This window comes from Mytilus trossulus, chromosome 3 (genome assembly GCF_036588685.1).
Source record: "Mytilus trossulus isolate FHL-02 chromosome 3, PNRI_Mtr1.1.1.hap1, whole genome shotgun sequence".
In the NCBI taxonomy this organism is placed as follows: Eukaryota; Metazoa; Mollusca; class Bivalvia; order Mytilida; family Mytilidae; genus Mytilus; species Mytilus trossulus.
The window spans coordinates 52,706,637-52,731,218 of NC_086375.1; the positions used below are offsets into that span (position 1 = coordinate 52,706,637).

General features: G+C 30.3%; 1 protein-coding gene across 4 annotated transcripts in view; it reads left to right on the forward strand.

The window, feature by feature from the left end:
* LOC134711806 (protein timeless-like) overlaps positions 1-24,062 on the forward strand; it is a 34,761-nt gene extending 10,699 nt beyond the window's left edge. For all 4 annotated transcript variants that reach the window (XM_063572702.1, XM_063572701.1, XM_063572700.1 and 1 more), the window contains 19 exons: positions 905-1,026; positions 1,424-1,484; positions 3,731-3,784; positions 4,460-4,776; positions 7,337-7,406; positions 7,689-7,801; positions 10,602-10,715; positions 11,131-11,240; positions 12,084-12,276; positions 12,786-12,984; positions 13,341-13,453; positions 14,931-15,090; positions 15,569-15,628; positions 16,405-16,564; positions 17,020-17,076; positions 18,149-18,349; positions 19,101-19,209; positions 19,843-19,948; positions 21,483-24,062. In XM_063572702.1, the coding sequence (XP_063428772.1) occupies positions 905-1,026; positions 1,424-1,484; positions 3,731-3,784; positions 4,460-4,776; positions 7,337-7,406; positions 7,689-7,801; positions 10,602-10,715; positions 11,131-11,240; positions 12,084-12,276; positions 12,786-12,984; positions 13,341-13,453; positions 14,931-15,090; positions 15,569-15,628; positions 16,405-16,564; positions 17,020-17,076; positions 18,149-18,349; positions 19,101-19,209; positions 19,843-19,945 (2,316 nt within the window). In that variant the 3' untranslated portion in view covers positions 19,946-19,948; positions 21,483-24,062. The remainder of the gene's footprint in view (positions 1-904; positions 1,027-1,423; positions 1,485-3,730; positions 3,785-4,459; positions 4,777-7,336; positions 7,407-7,688; positions 7,802-10,601; positions 10,716-11,130; positions 11,241-12,083; positions 12,277-12,785; positions 12,985-13,340; positions 13,454-14,930; positions 15,091-15,568; positions 15,629-16,404; positions 16,565-17,019; positions 17,077-18,148; positions 18,350-19,100; positions 19,210-19,842; positions 19,949-21,482) is intronic.
* The last annotated feature ends 520 nt before the right edge of the window (positions 24,063-24,582 follow it).

The window sequence follows — 24,582 nt, forward strand, 5'->3', positions numbered from 1 at the left end:
GGTTTTATATAGAAAATATTAAAATCTATATAGGTATTAATATAGTTTCAGATTAACTATTTTTAGAGGAGTTACACCCTTTGCATGCCTGTTCTTCATGTCAGTGTCTTGTAAGAAGTCCAAAACCAACAATTCTTTGCAGATTGAAAAATGCTATCATAGGTTCAAATCAGCACTGCATAAGCATTTTCCAAAATAAGGGGCAATCTACTTTGAAAAGAGCCATATCCTTGTATATATTAGTTATGAAATTGTTATGCTATTAACAGAACTCTCAATCCTGTTTTTCTTGTAGAATATTTCTGATATTTATATCAATGGTTAATATCGTCTGTCTTAGAAGAGTTAAATAATCAGTGACAATTTACCTGTTTTACAAGAATCACTTTTATATTTAAAATTGCATCGTAATTATTATTATCTGTATTTTACAAAATTTCCTTTGATCTTACTGACTGTCAGATCATTTCCTTTCTCAGCACAGAAGAGTGATAATATAAATTATCGCTAGAAACTTAGGGCCCATGTGCCGCTGTCAATGAAATAAACAGATTATCAGTGGTCATCTCAACCTGATTGCTCTTTTCACTTTTACAGTACCGGCTCAAGTGAGAAAATCAATCTCATTGAGATGACCAATGATAATCTATAAGTAGGCTCACAACTCCATTTTTGTTGTATTTAAAAAAATACAAATCAAAGATTTATATCAGCAAGGTCTTGTAGCATTTGATAATCCTTGTCTATCAACTATAATTGCAGGAGTATTAATGTCCCTTTGAAACAAAATTTTATGAAAAATTGCATTTGAAGTGACATAACATTTATTTATGTATGAGATTGTTTATTTATCATGATATCATATGTTCTCTGTATTGATGGTTCTATTACCTGTTTATCTTAGCATGATGGACAACCAATGCCAGAAGAAACCTGCGACTTTATCAACAAGTGTCTCCTAGTGTTCAGAAACTTGTTGTACATACAAAACATTGAAACCAATCCTAACCAGGAGATTATAGTACTGTAAGTAGATCTGTTCTGCACAACCTGTAGCTTTTTATATGTTTGAAAAAAAGCATGCTATCAACTTGGAAACTAAAATACAAATGTGAAACTGTTAACAAAAAAAAAAGCTTTACTATAGGCAATGAAATTTCTTAGTACTGTATTCAATAATTTTGCCTAGGATATGAGTTCATTGGCAATAAAAAAAAAAGGAACACATGTATTTCTGAGAATTGAAAGTTTGGTTCTTTTTTTATTTCCAATTACATTGTTAAGCTAGTTATTTTGTAAAGATATATAATACATGTATTTCCATTCTTAATTTTATGTCATCTTTAAGATTTAACACACTCAAAGTTAGAAAAGAGCATAAATTATAGTCATGTACCATAACTGAAATGTTGATTTTTTTCAGCTATTTGCTTGAGAGTGGTTTAGGTGAACTTATAAACCGAATAGTTACCCTACCCCAAAGAGTAAGTATGACTAACATATCTAGTACTATTATGCAGCTCACAATCTAGCAATATTTAATTTATTTTCCCATAGGACTAAATCAAATCTTACTGTGTAAGAAAAATGAAATGAGAGTATACATTTCCTTGTTACATACAGGAATATAAAGGATATTGGGGTGAACATGAGATTAAAAAATATATTGAAACACTAGAAAATAGCATACCTATAAAAAATATATTGAAACATTAGAAAAAAGCATACCTATAAAAAATATATTGAAACACTAGAAAAAAGCTTATCTATAAACATATATTGAAATACTTGAAAATAGCATACCTATAAAAATATATTGAAACACTAGAAAAAAGCTTATCTATAAACATATATTGAAACACTAGAAAATAGCATACCTATAAAAAATATATTGAAACACTAGAAAAAAGCTTATCTATAAACATATATTGAAACACTTGAAAATAGCATACCTATAAAAATATATTGAAACACTAGAAAAAATCTTATCTATAAAAATATATTGATACACTTGAAAATAGCATACCTATAAAAATATATTGAAACACTAGAAAAAAGCTTATCTATAAAAATATATTGAAATACTAGAAAAGAGCATATCTATAAAAATATATTGAAACACTAGAAAATAGCTTATCTATAAAAATATATTGAAACACTAGAAAATAGCATATAAACACTAGAAAATAGCATATCTATAAAAAAATATATTGAAATACTAGAAAATAGCATATCTATAAAAATATATTGAAATACTAGAAAATAGCTTATCTATAAAAATCTATTGAAACACTAGAAAATAGCATATCTGTAAAAGTATATTGAAACACTAGAAAATAGCATATCTGTAAAAATATATTGAAACACTAGAAAATAGCTTATCTATAAAAATATATTGAAACACTAGAAAATAGCATATAAACACTAGAAAATAGCATATCTATAAAAAAATATATTGAAATACTAGAAAATAGCTTATCTATAAAAATATATCGAAACACTAGAAAATAGCGTATAAACACTAGAAAATAGCATATCTATAAAAAAATATATTGAAATACTAGAAAATAGCATATCTATAAAAATATATTGAAACACTAGAAAAAAGCTTATCTATAAAAAATCTATTGAAACACTAGAAAATAGCATATAAACACTAGAAAATAGCATATCTGTAAAAATATATTGAAACACTAGAAAATAGCTTATCTATAAAAATATATTGAAACACTAGAAAATAGCATATAAACACTAGAAAATAGCATATCTATAAAAAAATAAATTGAAATACTAGAAAATAGCATATCTATAAAAATATATTGAAACACTAGAAAAAAGCTTATCTATAAAAAATCTATTGAAACACTAGAAAAAAGCTTATCTATAAAAAATATATTAAAACACTAGAAAAAAGCTTATCCATAAAACATTAGAAAATAGCTTTAATATCTGTGATAGGTATACCACAGTGCTTTCATTGTGATTTGTGTTAGTTTGCCTTTTTTAGTACATTTTTACCTGATGATTTCAGGTGATACATCTTTTATTGCTTCAATTATCATTAATCTTAAATGGATGATGCCTTATTTGGGGAATAAACATCAATTTGATTTGTCATATAAACTTATAGTTCCAAGTCACAGCAGATATAAAAAGACTGATAAAAAACACTGTTATTATCAACCTGATTAAGATTTTTTTTGAACCTCAAAATGCATCATCACATTTTGTGCCATTGACAAATTAAGGTGGTACCTAACACTACAGGGAGATAACTCTGCAAAAATCAGCTAAATGTTTTAATTACATTGTGTTGTTACAGGAATATTAGGTTTCTCAATGATCAAAATAAGTGTTTGTCAAACTGCTATATAAACTGTGTATTTTTTCTGATAAAATGGTTGGTTCAAATTTTTTCAAATTTTTATATTATTGTCAAAGGGTCAAAGTAAATACTTTGTAAAATTTTAAGAAAATTAAACCAGCCAAATAAATTTTAGTTAAAGTGTTAGGTACCACCTTAAATTATTTATATCATCGTCTTCAAAAACCAATTTCAAAATAGACAATATAAACAATATTTCACTTTTTAATAGTATAGTCATCCACTTAATTTTATTTTCAATTCATATAGGTATATTAAATCACCTCAGCATGTACTGTGATTGGAAATTATCTATACTTGACCTTCAAGATGTGTTAATTAAATATGTCTATATAAATATTACAGGAATATTGGTGTTCTTCAATCATACAGTTAGTATCCCTGATGTATACAAGACAGGTAAGATGTCTTGACAACATTTTTTTTTAATTTGTAAATAAAACAATTTGTCTCAGCAATGCTAGACATAGCAATTTACTATTCATTCATAGTCCACCTTGTAAAAATTTGTTAAGTCTGTTCAGATATGGAAAAGTTCATGTAATGCTGTTTTAAGTATGATTGATGAATACTCAAAAATTTCCTTTTATTCCAATATCCAATTCAAACTAATCAGATATTGGAATAAAAGGAAATTTTTGAGTATTCATCAATTAGACAGCAACCTAATTGTGCAAAACATATGAGTTTGTATATGAAGCTCAGTATTCACTATGTTTTTATGGATATTAGTGAAAAGCAAATTTTAAACCAATTCTTTACATTTGTTTATCATAAAATTGCCATTATATTTCATCCTGGTTTGTGCATATACCACTATTTGCCATCCTCATAACAGGGACTAAAGGTTCATCTTTTTGCTCACCCATTTAGCATCATCTGTTTGCTCACCCATTAAGCATCATCTGTTTGCTCACCCATTTAGCATCATCTGTTTGCTCACCCATTTAGCATCATCTGTTTGCTCACCCATTTAGCATCATCTGTTTGCTCACCCATTTAGCATCATCTGTTTGCTCACCCATTTAGCATCATCTGTTTGCTCACCCATTTAGCATTTTATTTATTTTTCAGACACTGGATATCCTGAAACCCTGTCTGAGCATTGATACATCTGATGAAGAAAGTTTGTCAGATTATGAGGACAGAGAGCATGACTTTCTTCCAACGACAGCTATGTGTTACAACGACGAAGATGATAAAACTTCTTACACAGCCACATGTTCATTGCCGGGATTATTTGGCAAAACACTTCATATGGACGAATCTGGTGTGACTGATCTAGATACTGGACAGATTGAGAGTTCAGAGGTTAACGGTGATCAGAAAAACACAGAGGAGGACATGCTCACTGAAGATTTATCTGAGGAAAATAAAATTGAACATTTAAGGTAACATCACAACCTAATGATAAATTAGTCAAGTCAATTATAAACAGAATAGTTTTGAATTTGTGATTTTATAAAACAAGGTTTTCTTACATTAAGTTCTTTATTAACTTTCTTCTTGCAGATATTTGTTTGGTTTCCTATGCTTTAATAAAAAAAATCTTTTGACTCTCATGCCTTATATCGGATATGTCCATTACGTCATCCCCTTCCTTTTCATGAATGTGACCTACCGAATAAGACTATTTATCAGATTTGTAATCACATAAGCAACACGACAGGTGCCACATGTGGAGCAGGATCTGCTTACCCTGCCGGAGCACCTGAGATCATCCCTAGTTTTTGGTGGGGTTCGTGTTGCTTATTCTTTAATTTTCTATGTTGTGTCATGTGTACTATTGTTTGCCTGTTTGTCTTTTTCATTTTTAGCCATGGCGTTGTCAGTTTATTTTCGATTTATGAGTTTGACTGTCCCTTTGGTATCTCGTCCCTCTTTTATATCAAGGTTTAATTATTGTCCAGATATGAGAATGAGTTCATATGTTTTTCTGCTGGGGAATAACTATTTGGACATCAAATCTTAAATGATTAAGAAAAATAAATGAAACTGTTCATTGTAAAAAACACACTGACCACTCTCTCTGCCACTTGATAAAATTTGGAACAGGCCTACAGTCAATTTGTTCAGAGGTTAACTGTGAATTTGACTCATTTCATATTTGTTGTTTCAATGTTAATAGGATCATTTCACTACAAAAGTCAAAAAGTCTGAAAAGACTATTTTTTGTCTGAATTTGCATGAATTTTTACTTGACATTCTTAATTTGTCTGCATAATTTTTGAAAATTCTTGACATAGTATTAGTTTGTATGAAAAGGTTCTTGATTTTTCTTGACAAGTGTCTTGACAGTATTAACATTGTCTTAAAATTTCTCGACATTTCCTGTATCATCTGATAAGAGTCTGGATTAGTCTCGACCAATTCTTGACTGTCTTAAATTTGTCTCGATCTGTCTTGACATATTCTTGACATTCTCAATAATGTCTGAATTTGTCTTGACATATTCTTGACATTCTTAATAATGTCTGAATATGTCTTGACACATTCTTGACAGTATTAAATATGTCTTGACACTATCTCAACAGTATAAATTTCGCCTGAACGGTTTATGAAATCTTTTGGGTTTGTGTGGCTAAAAAAAGAGGAGGGGGGCTTTCTAGTTGGTCAAAGAATTTGTTCTCGTCTTGATTCAAACTCTGTATTTTTAGAACAACCCCAAAACATTTTTGTTTTATATTTGGGTGTTGAGTTTTATAATTTTTTATCAACAAAAATTTGTGATAACGGGCTCCTTCCTAAAAAGAAAAAAATGTTTAATTCTATATTATGTATGTTTGTTTGAGACCAATGAAATTATTGATTAAAAATTATAAAATTCAATACTCAAATTTGAAAAGTAAATAGAAATCATTGATGGGACCCATTATGAATACTTTTTTTTATTATTATTTCTGGAGTAGATAATAATTTTCTTTTAATCTTTGGAATGTTTATGGCAGGTCAACTGAAAAGTTGTATGGCTGTTTACATGCAAATCAGTAATTTCTGTTTGACAGTTGCGTGTATTCTGGGGTGTGTTATAACTTAATTTAATGGGGAACATCCTGTCCATGTATAATACTTAATATATATTCCAACAGATGACATTACACAAATTTTTCTTCTGTTAAATGAATGATTTTATATCATCATAATTTGCTATTTATATAAACCACATTTTTGTACAATAATTATTTATCATATTAACATTGGATATTATGAATGTAGAGTGAAATATGTCTACCATATGATTGTTTTTTTATAATTTAATTAATAATTAAGATTTAGGAATCAAAATTTGTATTTTTTACAAAAAAAACAAACATTTAAATTGTTTTATATCAACACACCCTCATTTAAATTATTTTATACATTAGATTTCGTAGCCATATTTGCATTTGTGAAACTATTTAAATACTCAAATTTTCAATTGTTTTACATGCCCAACTTTCATATTTGTTGTAAGGGATGTAACTTAAAAACAACAGTATATTATGTAAAAAGAAATAAAGATTAAAGTTATATTATGCATATTGGTCATGATTTGTAAAACTCAGAACTGTCAAGTAAATTTAAGACACAATTCAAAATGTTCAGAACATGTCAAGCCAAACTGAGAAAGAATAAGAATGTCGAGAATATGTCGAGAAATTTCAAGACAGTATTCAAATGTCAAGAATTTGTCAAGAAATTTTAAGACCATATTCAGAATGTCAAGAATATGTCGAGTAAATTTCATACAAATTTGATATAAATGAGAATTTGTCAAGAAAAATTGAGACACGAGTCATACTTTTGGAGAATGTCAAGTAAAAGTTCATGCAAATCAAGACAAAAACTTTTACTTTTGTAGTGTTTGAACTGCACATTTATCACAAACTGTAAATATTGATATTCTCAAAAATGTTTAAAATTACAGTTGGTGGATTTCTTTTGTTATGACAGATAATCTTTTTATTTCAGGTCACTCCTGTTGCAGTTTACAAATGATTTTATTATTAACTGTTTTGGATTTTTGGTACACGACTTGAAGGTAAGAAATCCTTTTATCATAAATCATCAATATCATTACATAATAATGGAACAATAGTTGACAGAAGTAATACATACCAGTACTGCATATACTTGTGATTCTGTTCTGATTGATGTATGGGGATTCATGTAACAAACAGGGAATTGGCTATTAGCTTGTACATTGCCTTTCTTAATATTTTGGAAAAAAGTGTTATGTAGTATTAGTATTATGGCAAAAATTATCAGTCACTGACTATGCATAAAATAAAGTATATTTAATAAGTAACTTTGTACTTTTCAGAATGTTTTGATCTCAGATGTGAAGGATAATTTAGATGAAACATACTTCTTGTGGGCAATGGCATTTTTCTTAAAAATAGCTAGAAAAGAAAATTTACCATTTAAAGTCATAAGGTAAATATAAATGTCTTTCATAAATCAAGATTATGCTGAGTTCACATGAAATTTGAATTTGATTCGCATTAACTAATTATAATTAGTTTTATTCGCATTCGATACCTTTTACGTCCTAACGTCAATTCTAATTGTATTGAAATGCACGTCAAATTCGCTTTACTGTCCAAACAACGTTAACTTTTAATTCGTATTAACAAAAACATATTTCTAATGCGAATTGACTTATTCCAATTAGTTGATTTTGAATCAATTTGAATTAAAAAAGAAGAGTGTGTGAACGCGATTAGCGAATTTGATTTGCATTCAATTCGAATTGGAATTCGAATTAAATGTCCGTGTGAACAAGGCATGAGTATTATGACTACTATTGGTGTGAATTGGAACCTTATGTTTAAAATGAGTAAACTCTGTTTGTGAAATTAAATGATGATCAAGTCAAAGTAAAATAAAAGTGTTATATACAAATATATCATGCTTACAAGGGGTATTTGCCAAAAATACCGGTTGAGAGGTACAAATTTCCAGAGCCGTTAGGCGAGGGAAATTTGATTACCTCGAAACGGGTATTTTTGGCAAATACCCCTTGTAAGCATGACATAATTGTTTAACTCCACCGAATGTTCAACCTCAGAAAGTTTATTATAATCAGGTATCATATGAAATTTCGACTTGAATGTATAATTATTGTATACACTGCAGCTGTGCTATTTGCGCAGTCAAATTGCATTCAGGGGTTAAAAAATCCACTAGCCCGCACCCGGGACTAGACATTTACGTCTCGGGCAACCAAAACTTATAACCCAGTATGCCCGACGGACTAGTAACAAAAAATTCTTGGCGTGTCTAAAATAGAAAGTGGAAAATCCCTTCATCACTTTTCTGTCTTAGCCAATCAGATTCAATTACGTCATCCGGGATTCCATGAATTTGAACTGGTTTTTACAGGTCCTCACCTCATGCACAGTAACATAACGGAACATAACACAGTAACAGTTTTAAAAATAGAACAAATAACTCCGGGTGGCCCGGTATCATGTATTGATCTCAGTTATTGTACTTTCAATATCGATTTCTCGTTATATGTTATAATGGGGATATTTTTCATTGGTTCTGTCGAGTTTTTCAATTAACGGTACCGGGGGGGGGGGGGGGGGGGGAGGTATAATGTATTGATAGGTATTGATCGGTCTAGACTCTTGTCGGACAACTGTTTAAGCAGGGAGCACGAAACTATGTCAATGCAACAAAATATATCAACATATTTTACTACGGCAAGCGCAGAAACTTCATCAACTTCAAGTTCAAAGCGAAAATCGGCAAATGAAGGGGATTCTAATGAGGCTGATACATCTAAAAAAAAATAGAAAGTACGATCGGGACAAGCGAAAAAGAACGTTCATAGCGACATGGAATGAAAGATTCCCGTGGGCAAGGTCGGTTGTTAAGGATGAAAAGCCCGAGACTATGTACTGTGAATACTGTCGGTGTTTTCCCGAGTATGCAAATAAAAAATACGCCTTGTATGTGGGGACATCAAACATAAGAATTGATCCACTTGTTTCCCATGATAAAACAAATGAACATGTTTTCTGTGCAAGAAAATATTTAACGGCCCGGCAAAGTACTACAACAGATAAAAACAAACTAGTTTATAGAAAAAAAGTGACTCCTGTCGAAAAGCATATTTTTAAAGCTATAGTGAAATTATCTGACAAAGAAAAAAACAAAATGAGATATCTGTTTATATCCTTGTTATAATTAAAAAATAAAACATAAACCTCATTTGATTTATTTTATTAAATTATAGTGTACAAATGCCCTTTCAAAACATGACACACATTCCCAGCGTCTTATGCAGCACACCCTGAGTGATTTGTAAGTGATACTTGGGCTAGCAGGTTGGTTTTGATGGGCTAGCAGTTCTTGAAACAGGGCTAGTAAAATCCTCCTGCCAAAAAGTCCTGGGCTAGTTAGCTGTAACAAAAAATTTTAACCCCTGTGCATTGACAGTATAATCATTTCTTAAAATAAAAAAATTATGTACAGTCACTGACTGTATATATATCTCCCTTTTCATGATAATTAGCTGGTTCTCGGCTGACTACTGCACTTTGTTCATCAGTTTCAGTGAAGCATAAAACAAGTGGATTCCAGTTTTATGTGACCGGTTGACAATTTTTTTTATGACGTCATTCCCTGAATTTTTACGTCATTCGGTCCAAATTCAATACTGATATTTTTTATCCTAAATATTTCATCTGGAACCATATATGTAGAATGACCATAAATTTGTCATATTAGAATAGACATAATTCCTTGAGTTATTTTTAGACATGGTATTCCCCATCTGCCATGGTATTTGCTAGGGTATTTCCCATCATTCATGGTATTTGCTAGCAAATACCCGGCACATGGAATTCCCTAATGGCAAATACCCCGGCAGAGAAAAGAAAATCTCAATATATAGAAATTGGTGAAAAATACCATGTTTCTCATCCAATCAAAATACAGCATTATTACATAAGGTGGAATTATTTTCCAAATACTTTTAAAATCACAAATTCTTGATGCTTTATTCAACTAAATGCCAAATAAAACAATTCTGGCTCAATGTTGTGAAGCAAGTCTTCAATTTATCAGTAGATCAGTTAGTAAGGATTAGACTGGAATCACCATTTTTCATTGCAAAGATAAGAGTAGTTTCTAAAGAACTTAATGGAACAAAATTTGTACTCTTGGATAGCTTAACTTTAAAATGTCAACATTTATAATGCTAATATTGCTTTGGTTAATGTAGGTTGGTTTTGAAGACAGAGTTGTTTGGTTTTCTGACATATCAAGGAGTGGTATTGACAGAACAACTTCTGATAGCACAGAAAAAGAAAAATAATCTCACTAACAATATAAGAAGGTAAACATTTAATTTACATATTTTGTATTATATCTACTGGGTGCCTTGCAATTAAATCATACAATTTCTTTTGTGAAATACAAAACAGATTGCAGGAACAGACATCATGAGCATGACCATGTCATTTTGTCAAGTGAAATCCAGTTATCATTTACAGCTGTCATATCAGCATAGGAATAAAAAAAAATCACTAAGATACAACCAAACAACACAATTATAGAAGACAAATGTCATCATGAAGAGGATAATTTCTGTTTAAAAGTAGGCTCTACATTTCACGAGTTATAATATAAAAAAATTCTTGATGATAGTAGATTGACAGTCTTATCAAATTGATAATTTATATGATCTGTTTAGAACAGTTTTATTTATGATATAGTTACACTACTTTTGATACTTTTTTTTGTGGTTTTAGGCTTCATCTGACTATTACTGCACTTAATGAAATATTGAAGACTTTGTTAAAGTGTTCATCAGATGAAACATTAGAGGACTATGACAAGGAATATTTAGTGGGATTACAGAGTAAGTATATTATAAGTTAGTGTGTACATTCTTCTTGCTCACCAAGCTAAGGTAGTAATGAAAAGACCTAAAATTTTTATGAAAACAACTTTAATCCAGCCATATAAAAAGGGGAAATCATATGTCCCGCAAACATTACTCCTACATAGTCTGAAACCATGGAAACATAAATTCAACATAATTAGTCATCCCTTATTTTTATTATCTTTGTATTTAAATTGTTTCATAGATCAAATTTATTCGTTCATTGTGTGTTAATTTGTGTTTGAATTAAGCCATTCCAATGGATATTTTATAGTTTGTATGTCTACTTTGTGGTGTTACACTTTTGTTTCAGATAAGGGATGAGGTTTGGTACCATTATAAAACGTTTAATCTTGCTGCAATTGTTTGCACCTGCCCTAAATCAGAAATCTGATGTGAGGTAGTTGAAGTTTGTTTATGTGGTTCATAAGTGTTTCTCATTTTCAGTATTTAATAAACATTAGACCATTGCTTTTCCCCGTTGAATTGTTTTCCACTAGTAATTTTTTGGAGCCCTTTATAGCTTGCTGTTGAGTTTAAGCCAAGGCTCTGTGTTGAAGACCTTACCTTGACCTATAATGGTCTACTTTTATAAAATGTTACTTGGCGAGATAGTTGTTGTATTGGCACTCATACCACATCTTCCTACATTTATATATAGTCAGAAACCATGTAAACAACAACCTTACATAGACCAGAACCATGAAAGAATTAACCTTTCACATTATGTAAGCATGGAAACATTAGTCCTACTAAGTCAGGGACCATGTAAACAATTTTGTAATTGTTTTCTAAGCAGATTTAAATTATATTTTTCAGAGGACCTTGCTAATGTGACGGAGCTTAGAATGGTGTTTTTCCTACTTATCAGACATTATCAATCCAAAGATACAAGTTTGTGTTTCCTAGAGGACTTGATCAGTACAAATCATACATATCTATCATTGTTAGATTCCTGGGACAGGAAAGGATGGGTTATTGACAGCTTTAACATGATGGAGCATATTAAATTGTTAGTATATATAGATTGGTTGACATTACAAAAGCACACTTTTAAAAGTTGTTATGGATCATGGGAATTTGAGTAGTTTTAAAAAGTGTGGGTTGAAAGTTATTTCTCATAAAGGTTTGGTGACATCAACTTGAAACCTGGTAAGCATGTTAAATGTATTGTGAATTACACCAACTGGTTTTACACATATTTAGCCCATTACTATACAAGGGAATATGGTAGAGAGAGTAAGGTATACTGTTCTTTTGATACTTATTCTTGTTTTTAAGTGATAGGAAGATCATATTTAACATATTCTGCTAAAATTATGTACTCATTTTCTGAACATGAAAGCTATCACTCATAACCAGTTTCAATCATTTGATGTTCTGTGCGACATGTAAGTAATCAAATGTTTTGGGTATGCAATCGAATTATACAAAGTCCTGAAATCAAGTATCCAGGACAAATTTTGTTTAAAGCCCTGAAAATTGATACACTCCTAAAATAGTTCAAATTTATGGTTTCAGATATGCAAATCGTAACATCATGCAGTATTATGGTACAATGCTTGAGAACTTTGAGAATAACCGATCTGTGGTGAATCTGTATGTGTTTACAATGATGCACCATATAGCTGGAGACTGTGAGAAACCTGAGGTATTGATGCAGATGCCTATTATACAAGCTTTGATGGAAATTGATGGTAGCAAAAACTGCATGACAAAGGTAATACTTAAACTGTACACCCTTTTATTTACTACAAAAGTTAACTAGTAACAAATACGGTTGAGTTAATTGTGAGTAATCTGTCTGTGATATATTACCAAACACTGAAGATGATGTACACCATTTTAGTCTCTATTTAGCAGCAGGATATTTGAATACAAACTAAAACTTTATATAGGATGCTATACTCTTTCTGTCATCTTCAAAGTTACATAAATTAGTAACTGGCGTGTTTTTATTGCCAGATTTTGTATAATTTTGTGAAAGAAATTATGAAATGATTTATAGCTATTTAGAATCTTACCAAATTTGAAACTTTGAATCTATTTTTATAATACTTGATTTTTATCTTGTAGGAGATGAAAGACTTGAAGGAGTTTTTGTTAAACAGATTTGACAATCTGACCAAAACTGACCCATATGCAGCTGCTATGGAATTGTATGGTATTCAGGAAAATAAAGATCAAATGTAAGTTACACTATCCCTGAACAATTTGTTTAAAGGCCAGCTGAAGGACGCCTCCCGGGTGTGGGAATTTCTCGCTACATTGAAGACCTGTTGGTGACCTTCTGCTGTTGTCTTCTCTATGGTCGGGTTGTTGTCTCTTTGACATATTCCCCATTTCCATTCTCAATTTTATACATTATGTTTTGCTGCCTTGTGCAGATGTTTGACGAAAAGGAAAATTTGAATCAAGCAACTTTCCCTAGGAATAATATTTTATATTTTAAGATTCAATCAATCGCAACATGGAAATTAGATCTTTTCGATTTCTTGAGTAATTGAGATTTATCCTAACAAGGCAAGAATCCAAACAACAAAACTTATGAATTACAAATGTTTTTTAACATAATGCACGATTCATCTACAACTTATTATCATATATAATTATGCCCTGTATACTTTACTTAAATTACCATACACACAGACACACACACACACACCTTTCCATTTCATATCCTCTTTGAAATTTTAACCACTGGATGTTAAGCAATTAGCAATCAAATCAACATATCCCTCCCTTTCTTGTTAGCCTTGTAATCTTTCTTTGATAGCTATCTCTCAATATATATTTAAATATATTTTGTTTCAAATACAATAATATCCATGTATGGTGATTAAGTGAACATGTACCACATCATATTTCAGTATTAAGAAACATGTCAATAGACTAATGTCACTAGAATAGAATGTCTTGTATTCAGACATTGCTTTACAGTTTGGATGATAGTAATCACATAATCACCATTTTTTTGCCAATATAATCACATAATCATTAAATATTTGCTTATCTTTAGTAATCAAATAATCATAAACTAAAAATACAGTCCTAGGTAATCAAATAATCATGAAATATTTGGCTTAATAATCAAATAATCATTAAAAAAACCGGCCAAGTAATCACATAATCAAAAACCCCATGAGGGCCCTCTTAAATAGATAGATAATTTGAAGTTTATATTTGAAGTTTATATTACAACATTGTATTTCAGTATTTAGAAACGTGTCAATGGACTAATGGTCACTAATGTCACTAGACTTAAAAGTTATGTATTATGGCATTGATTTACAGTATAGATGAAAGTGTTAATAGACTGATAATTTGAAATTCTGTAATTTGACATTATTATTTTGTATGGAGGAAGAGGTGCTAACAGGCTGATAATTTGAAATTTTGTATTATGACATTGTTTTTCAGTATAGAGGATAGTGTATATAGTTGTCGTAACAGGGGGTTTAGGGGTATGGGTATGTGCACAGACAAACAGGAAAGAAATAGCCATTTCCTAATGAAGGAATTAAAAAAAATGACCAACAGCCTCCAATTTGCCGATTGCAGAAAGAAAACACTCTGAATAATAAACACAATGCATGAAAACACATCAAAATATAAATTGCAAACGTTTTGAATTTTGAAATTTTGTAATATAAAATTGTTTTTCAGTATGGAAGAAAGTGTTGAAGATACCAGTGGACCAACAGATTCTGCCGAGGTGGATGATATGTTGTTTGCATTATATACAGAATTACAGAACACCAGAGACATGGTTGATACAATGGTAGACAGATTTGCTGATATAGGAATCACCATCAATGCACAACAGGTTCGATACCCATGATATCATTTACTTTAAAAAAAATAAAAAATAAAAAAAATATCCATCACAATTTAAAAACTATTGTTTGATTTTTCTTTACACTGAAACACTGACATTTCCATTTGATTCAAGTAGCATTCTTGTCTTTGTTCAGACACACACTTCACTTTATCATTTTCAGAATATAATGCATTTGGTTTTTCACTGTTTGAAAACAAAGGTTGTTTGATTTTTTTCATTCCAAATTACACACACAAAAGTCTTCAATCATGAAATGTTACTTTTTTTTTACCAAGGAAAATTTAAGTTGTTTACATGGCCTAGGGCAAGTAATGAATTTACTTTAACAGTACATTTATTAACATTGTACATTTGAATTATCTTAACATGCCACATCACAATAATTTGAATTGTTTAGGACACCTCACCTGACAGTGAAATGAATGGATCTTATGTATTTAATATAGGTGTTATTTATTTTCAGGTTTGGTCCAGACTTTATGACAATGGTTTGATAGATGATACTGAATACTTTGCAAATAAGGTAGAGTCTCAGATTCCTTTGTTAAGAAGTATTATTAACAGAGTCTTTTCCTAATAAATACACACTTTTTTATATTTAATTGTCAGTTTTCATCCCATGTTTTTAAAAGTTATGAACCGAAAAATAGATTTTCAATAGGAAAAAGTCTTAACAGATATTGTTTGGAATTCAAATGAACAAAAGGTGCATTTAATAATTGGAAATAAATATTATAAAGATAGCATGAATATTGACAGTTTTTGAAAAGTCTTTAACATAAGCTTTAGTACTCACATCAAATCAACACAGCATCTAGCAGTACTTCAATATATATACTACATATTAAGTTAAAGAACATTAATAAAAGATCATGCAAATAAGCTATCATACAACAATGATTAAAATACATTTACTGACTACCACATGGCAAAAATAAAGAAAATAGAAGAGGAAGATTTTCTTAATCATTAATAAGGTTTATTCAAAGAGGGTCATAAAGGGAAGGGGTATCCCCACGGAAGAACAGGAAATAACTTTGCCATTTCAGGATAAACGAACAGTTAAAATTTCCTACACGTTGATCTTTTAACTGACTTCACCAACCCTCTTCATAATACGATGAAACATATAGATTATCTTTCAATAACTGATGATGAGATTTTGGAGATAAAACAAATTTTCATCTTTAAAATATTGATCAACTTTAACAGTAAAAAAGGTTTAAAAGATATATCAATACTATGGTAGTTATAAAACATTTTTTTTTCATATTTCAATTCTATGATTATCTCTCCCAGAAATTAGTGACCGTCAAAGATGAAATAGAGAGTAAACTGTTGGACAGTGAAGATAAGGATGTGATACAGTGGTGTGTTAATGCTCTTAAAGAGAAAAAACAGGACGAGAATCTCAAATGGATCCAAACATTACTATGTGAAACTGCATACGTTAGACTTGGTAGGTTCTCTATTCTGGAATGTTTCTTATTTTTAGACACTCCTGAGTTTATGCTGAGGCGTTCCATACCAGACGCAAAAATGCAATTTGTAAACATTGAAAATTGGATAAATGATATACATGTAAAATAAAGAAATACCTGCAAAATTAATACAACAAAACAAATTTAAGAACTGTTGAGTGAAAATATATATGTATTATTTGAATCAGTATAAACCAAATGATTTTATTTCTGGCAACAATTTATAGAAACAACATTATGAAAATTCCATAGAAATGATGCAGCAAACTTTTGTGCTATTATAAAGGACATCTTTGTCCCTATACACTGACAAATGAAATAAAAGTGAAATATCAAAAAAAAAGCTGAAAAGGCACAACTGTATATGATCTTTTTAAGTTATTCAATATAAAGACTTGTCAGTGTATTTTTGAAATTATATTTTTTTTTTAAGGGAAACAGTGTGAAAGAAATCTTCATTGTCAAGAACCAGTGACAATGTTTCATGTTGGTAAGTAATTGTTTGAAAATAAATCTTTGCTAGTGCTAATGTAAGAGTAATTGCTCATATCATTTGTAGAAATGATTATAATGATTAGACTCAATTTACAAATCTGGCAAAGTGGTCTTTAACTTATAGCAAGTTTACCCTTTAGGCACTAGTTTCAAACATAAAAAAATTAAATTGTAAAAGTAGTATTTAACACAGAGATTGGCTGTATAAGGTGAAAATAACACTTTAACACACATTGATTTGCATGCATTGAAAATAAGGCACTTTTCTTGTGTAATCAACTCTACCTAAATCAATGAACCAGAAGCCTTTATTTTCTAGTATGTTGGCAAAACATTGAAGAGTTGCATCTCATTTTGCACACACTTATATATATATATATATACATGTTATTCAGAATATGCAGATGTAACAAGGGATAATACCAGGTCTATTTTTACTTTCATTCCTGATGGATCAATACCATTTTATGTAGCTTAAATTTCACCTGTATTTTTGTCCATCTGATGAGTTAAGCCTTTTTCAGCTGATTTTGATAGTTCGTTCTTATGTTGTACTGTTATATACCACTGTCCAATGTTAGGGGGAGGGTTGGGATTCCGCTAACATGTTAAACCCGCCACATGCTGTCCCAATTTAGGAGCCAGTTAATTCAGTGGTTGTCGTTTGTTTATGTGTTACATATTTGTTTTTCTTCATTTTTTTACATAAATAAGGCCGGTAGTTTTCTCGTTTGAATTGTTTTGCATTGTCTTATCAGTGCCTTTTATAGCTGACTATGCAATTATGGTCTTTGCTCATTGTTGAAGGCCGTACGGTGACCTATAGTTGTTAATGTCTGTGTCATTTTGGTCTTTTGTGGATAGTTGTCTCATTGGCAATCATACCACATCTTCTTTTTTATACCTACAGTTTTAACCAAGAGCCTTCAAACTTTCTAAATGTTTTATATAAATTGAGTACCTAGACTTCCCATTATGTATAAATTTGGATAATTTTGCAGACTTACCGAAGGTAAATGTTTTATTTTGTATTTTAAATACCTAATAATAGTAATTTCTGTTTACAGTAAAAGGAAGTTCTGTTCCCTTGGTGATATATAAAGAGGAACAAGAGCCAATATTACATGATGAACACTTTACTGTACTCTTACACTACCTTGGATTTCATACACCACAGGATGTTGACATGATATTCCCCAGAATTCCAAGTTTCTGGACATCAGAGCAGCTAATTCAACAAGCAGAAAAACTGGGACCAATTAGTTCAGGTAATACCATAGAAACATTAAAAACATTGAATGAATTGACAGAACTGGATACGTGCATAGTGGAAAGTAAAAGAAAGAACCCTTACTTTCTTAAGCTAATTATAATATGCCACAAAGGTCAATAAAAGCACCTGTAAAAGATTTCCTTTCCATGTAAAAATGTAACTGATATATCAATTTCTGCAGTTTTCAAACCTTATTATGCCCCACCTATGATAGTAAAGGAGCATTATATTTTCTGGTCTGTGAGTCTGTTGTCCATCATCTGTCCTGCTTAAGGTTAAAGTTTTTGATGAAGTTAAAGTTGGAATAACTTGAAACTTAATACACATGTTCCCTATGATATGATCTTTCTAATTTCAATGCCAAATAAGAGTTTTTATCCCAATTTCACGGTCCTTTGAAAAAAGAAAATAATAGTGTGAGTGCGGCATCCGTGTACTATGGACTCATTCTTGTTTAATAATACTCAAATTTTGATATTTTTGTAAATTTAGTTTATGATCTAACAAATATAATGCTTATGCATAATGGAATAAATATGCAGAATTTAATATATTCATAAGATACCTAAACTATTCTGATTTTTTTCCTATTTACAAGAGATGATAACAACATGTTTTTATTTTCTTTTGGGTTACAAACAAAGAATAATAACTTCCGCTCTTCATGCAATATTTGATTGTCAATCACTTTTATTTCATATTATTGAAAAGCAGCATTCAATTTTACAATAAATATTTATTTTCAGATATTCTAAAGTTTGATCCAACATCTGTGAAATATGAAGATGAACAGTTTACATTCTCTACCAGACAGAACGAAACCATATACAGTAATTCCAAAGAGATATCAGTACAGTATGTACTTTATTTGAGTTTATTAAATGATGGGAAAGGTTCCCAACAAATCATAAAGATTATTGTACTTTATTCAATTGCCTGTAAAACACTTTACAAAGACAGCCATTTTAATTTGATGAGTCAAAAGCATTCTAGAATTCAAACCTACGGTTTTACGAGTAAAAAATGTACAAATTCATATTGACTTACTGTTATAATGATTTATACTTAATTTCCAAGTGATTAACAACAACAGAAATGTCCATTTTGTTATCAAGCTGTTTAGGATATTACTGACCCTGGAATTTCAATGTCACATACATGTACCCCACGTTTCATTGGAATAAAACATGGATTTGTTTACAAAGAGAAAGAGCGATTTATTAGAATTAAGGATAATACTTTTTAATAGCAAAAAATACCTATAAAGACAACCAACTTGAGCACTTTGATTGTGTAATTTACAATATATATCAATGTTAAAACTCTTTTGATGATTGAATAATCACTTACTTTGTTTACAGTAATATTATTTGACCATAACAAATTCTGGTAATTTGATGTTGTATCTTCAGGAATAATCGTTTTGAATTTTCATGAATTTGACCTCATTATACTCGAGAATTTACTACTTTATCTTCATTATTGTAGCCGTCCAATGACAGGTGGAGGAGACAACAACATCTTCTGGCTCAAACAGATTCAACAGTACAACCAAACCAAGCAAAGGACAACTTCAAACTATGGTGAATGAGAGGTAATATTTTACTTGTAAACTCAATTTTGATACCTTGTTGTATAAAGAGGGGCAATTGACATATCTGATGTGACATATTTGGTCAGTTTGTTGTCTCTTTGATACTGTCCCAGTATCTTATCTCAATTCTGACCCCATTCTATATACTTTAAACCCGAAAAGTCTAGTATCTGAAAACCAAAGAAATAGAAATACATGCTCTTAGTTAAATAACTGTTCACGCAAAAGTGGGCATTTCACAGAAAAATTAATACAAAAACATGTAACTTCAAAAATCAAGATAATGATACATAAGTTAATAAAAGATATGATAAAAGATAAGACCAAAGAGATGATTTCAGCTTTCCAATTGTGAACTTTCCATTTCTAAGTAGCAACATTCCAGCAGCATCTGCATATGGGGTATATATCTCCCAATTGATACAATATTCCCGTACTTGCATTTCCTATCATGATTTTCTTGATAGAGGGTTGCTGTTCACAAGGAAGCTATTAAACCGAGAGTTCCAAATGGTGAAGTTGAAATCATCCCTTCGTAAATTTAATGGACGCCATCACGAGTTGGTTGACCGTTATGGAATAACCATTTCACAAATGATATTGGATATGTTCCTTTCGTTGTTACTTCAATCCCCTTCCCTTTCATGAATGTGACCTACCAAGTTAGACTATTTAACGGAGTTGTTATCACATAAGCAACACACACCTGAAATCACCCCTAGTTTTTGGTGGGGTTCATGTTGCTTATTCTTTAGTTTTATATGTTGTGCCATGTGTACTATTGTTTGTCTGTTTGTCTTTTTCATTTTTAGCCATGGCATTGTCAGTTTATTTTCGATTTATGAGTTTGACTGTCTCTCTGGTATCTTTCGTCCCTCTTTAATAATGGCTGCAGAATGTTTTCAATATTTGAAATGTACATGACCGTTGGATTTTTCTGTTTGAATGGTTTTACACTAGTAGTTTTGATGCCCTTTGGGTAGTACCTAACACTACAGGGAGATAACTCTGTAAAATCAGTTAAATGTTTTATGATGTTGTGTTGTTAAGGGAATATTAAGCTTCTCAATTATCAAAATTATTTTTTGTCAAACAGCTGTATAACCAGTGTAATTTTTCTGATAAAATGCTTGGTTCAAATTTTTTGAAATTTTTATATTATTGTCAAAATTTAAAAAAAATAAAACGAGCCAAATTAATTTTAGTGAAAGTGTTGGGTACTACCTTTAAGTTAATAGTTAATAGCTTGCTGTTCATTATGGGCCAAGGCTCCATGTTGTAGTCTGTACTTTGAATTGTAATGATCTACTTTTACAAATTGTGACTTGGATGGAGATTTGCCTCATTGGCAATCATACCATATCTTCTTATATCTATATATGTATACCAGTATGGTAAAAAAACAGATGAATTTATATGAAGTTAAACAGTGATTTATTTAAAAACTCAGACTTCTTGTTGACCTAAAGAAAAATGATGTTCATTGAAACATTTTGATTTATGTTATACTAAATAACTAGAATTAACTTTTCAGATACCACACAACGACTTATTGGAGGAGAACTATATGATGTAACCTTAAGCTGATAATAAAGATCAGTTACTAAGTGTTGTGCAATGTGAACTTTTTCTTCTTTTGACAATCATGGCAATGGAGGCATTATCCATTTGTATATTCTGACAACGCAGGAAAATGTTAAAATGATGTACTGGCAGTATCAAGTGTTCAAGACAAAGAAAATGAAAAATACAATTTGTAAACAAACTGAATCAAATAATTATCATCATGTTGTTAATTTTATTTTTCACTGTAGTGAATTTAGCATTTAAATGTTACCTTATGTTTATTTATGATTGTTAGAGAAAGCAATTGCTACTTCAATCTTTCTATGTGTGATCATTTGACTGGAACTCAGGAGTACAATGTAATTGTTTTAACCATTGATGTAGTTAGGCTAGAATTAACCAGATATTTGTTGTCAAGTGGAGTAATATATATAAAAAAGATTTTAATCAGGAAAACTAAAGTACAGGCTAAAATTGCTCAAGTCTTTATAATTAAATGTTTTAATTCGAGTAATATAGTTGTAAAAGATTAGTTCTTTGTTGTTTGCTTAAAACTTAGTAGCCAAATTAAATAACATGAATATTGATGAGGATTTTCTAAAAAGTCCATTTACTCTTCACATGATAATATGAGATATGAGTAGTAAAAAATATGACACCTGTGATGGAAATGTGATTTAATAGTAATTTTAAGAACTAGATCTAACTCCTCTTGCAGATCCTATTCCATCAGTATGTTTTATGAGATGATTATGAAGGGAATTGAGACAGGAAAATAGAAAATCTGGTTTGAAACAAAAATTTGATGGGTGCTATATGCTATGAACTAAGACATATTCATGACAATAGGAATTATCTTCACGATGGTCTTGAAAAAAATTAAACAATTACTGACAAAATTAAGTATTTCTGAAATAAGTTTCTGCATATTTTGTAATTTCTTATCAAAATTTAAAAGTCTAAACATTGTGATATTTATACATTCCTGACATTTCATCTCTTTTGGAATTTTCCCTCCCCGGACTGCAGTACAGAGGACATATAATTACTGGGCACCATCTGTTTGTCTGTGTTAACATCTGAGAGATTCATAATTACTTTTTCACATTTTGAGTTCAAGGGGCCATAAAATAACCCTTTCTTTTAATTTTAGTCAGATTTTTTTAGCATATGTTTTAACAATACTTTTTTATGTGATCACATGTTGATAAGTTAATTTTATTTTTTATACTGTAGAACTTTTACTTTTTTAAAAGTATATTAAGATTTCAACAGAGTTTCAACCGATTATTTTTTTTAACCTTACTTGTACTAGTGCAATATTTACTTATATATATATAAAAGGTATTCTTAAGAAAAAAATCAGGTTTATTCAATTTCATATTCGAACAATTCATATTTTACTGTTCAGTTTATTGATCGAGTAAATAAATGTTTTGCAAACACTGAATTTTCTCTTGTTTTCTGTAAAGTGGTTAAATTTCATGGATAATAATGGAGATGGGACAATAAACCCAAATATGGCCCTAAATTTAGTGTAAATATTCAAGTTATCTACATGATGAAATAATAAATTTGCCCTGGGATCACTTTATTATGTAATAGGTGTTCTGGGATTGAAAACAAATTTCACACATTGCTATAGCAGTAGACAGTTATGAAACTTTATTTTCCTTCATTTGTATGAACTTAAAAGTTATTTTGGACTAAACTAGTAAGATCTTACCAAAATAACGACCTTTAAAATAACTATTAAAGACGCTGATACAATTTTGCTGCAGACAAATATTTCACCAGGAAATATGAACTGACAAGTGCATGACATCTTCATTTTTGTGAATTATGTGTATATTTTTATGTAACAATGTCATCAAATGTTTGTAAATATTTTCTTATTCATATATATATATTTCTTATTTCATGGATACCTCTGTATGATGAGCAAATAAGAAGTAGATCCCAAAAACTAATATTTTTGGGGCCAAATATGGGCTTAATAGTCTATTTTCAAATGATCTGACATTTGACCCTTGATTTTATAATTTTTGACAGGTTACGTTTTCTATCGTAGGACATCCTGGTAACCGTCAAGTAAGAGCAACTTAAAAAAGTAAAATCAAGCGAACTAACTGCCAATTTTTGGAGAAAATTGACTGTATTATGTTTTCTATACAAGACAATATTATCAGACGAAAAACAGTAAACATTCCACCCAAATTGCACAATTACATGTTTGATTTTACTTTTTCCAGTTACTTTTACTTAACCAAGTATTAGGATGTCTAACCACATAGAAGGTGTCGAAATATGAAAATCCTGTGTCATAAGTGGGTTATTTGAAAATGGTCTAATACTCTGCTCCTATGGTAATATTTTTGACCAAACCAAACCTGTTCATAGGGATTTGTCTTCTTGCTATTTTATAATTTATAACCAAAAGTAGAGAACATAAACTTGTCTTGAAGAAAATTTCCCACTTTACAGCATACCCGAGATGTTTACTGTTGATATTTGTTGTAATTAAAACTAATAAATATATTACTAATAATCATGTCTTGTGGTTTTAATACAAAGTGACTGTTATCATAAATAGTTGTTTACACTTAGGCCAGCTAAACCAAAGGTCCTGGCTAGTGAGCTTTCCTCATCTTTTGGCATCTGTTTTCTGTGTCATCATCTGTTATCATGTTAATTTTTACAAAATATTTTCTTCTGCGAAACTACTGATCCAAATGTAACCAAACTTGACCACAATCATTGTTAGGACATCCTGTTTAAAAAATGTGTCCTCTGACTTTGCCTGCAAACCAAAATGGCTGACTGGCTAAAAATGGGACAAAATTGGACAACTGTTATAAATAGAGAAAACCTGACAGCAGCAAAATTTAAAAAAAATTGAGCTCAATTGATTGTTCACATATGTCAAAACTGTCAACGACTTCTTATAGGAGTTATTGCCCATAAATGACTCACCATTTTTATACGACCACAAAAAATGAAAATTTTTTGGTCGTATATTGGTATCATGTTGGCGTCATCGTCTGCATCATCATCCAAAGACTTTTAGT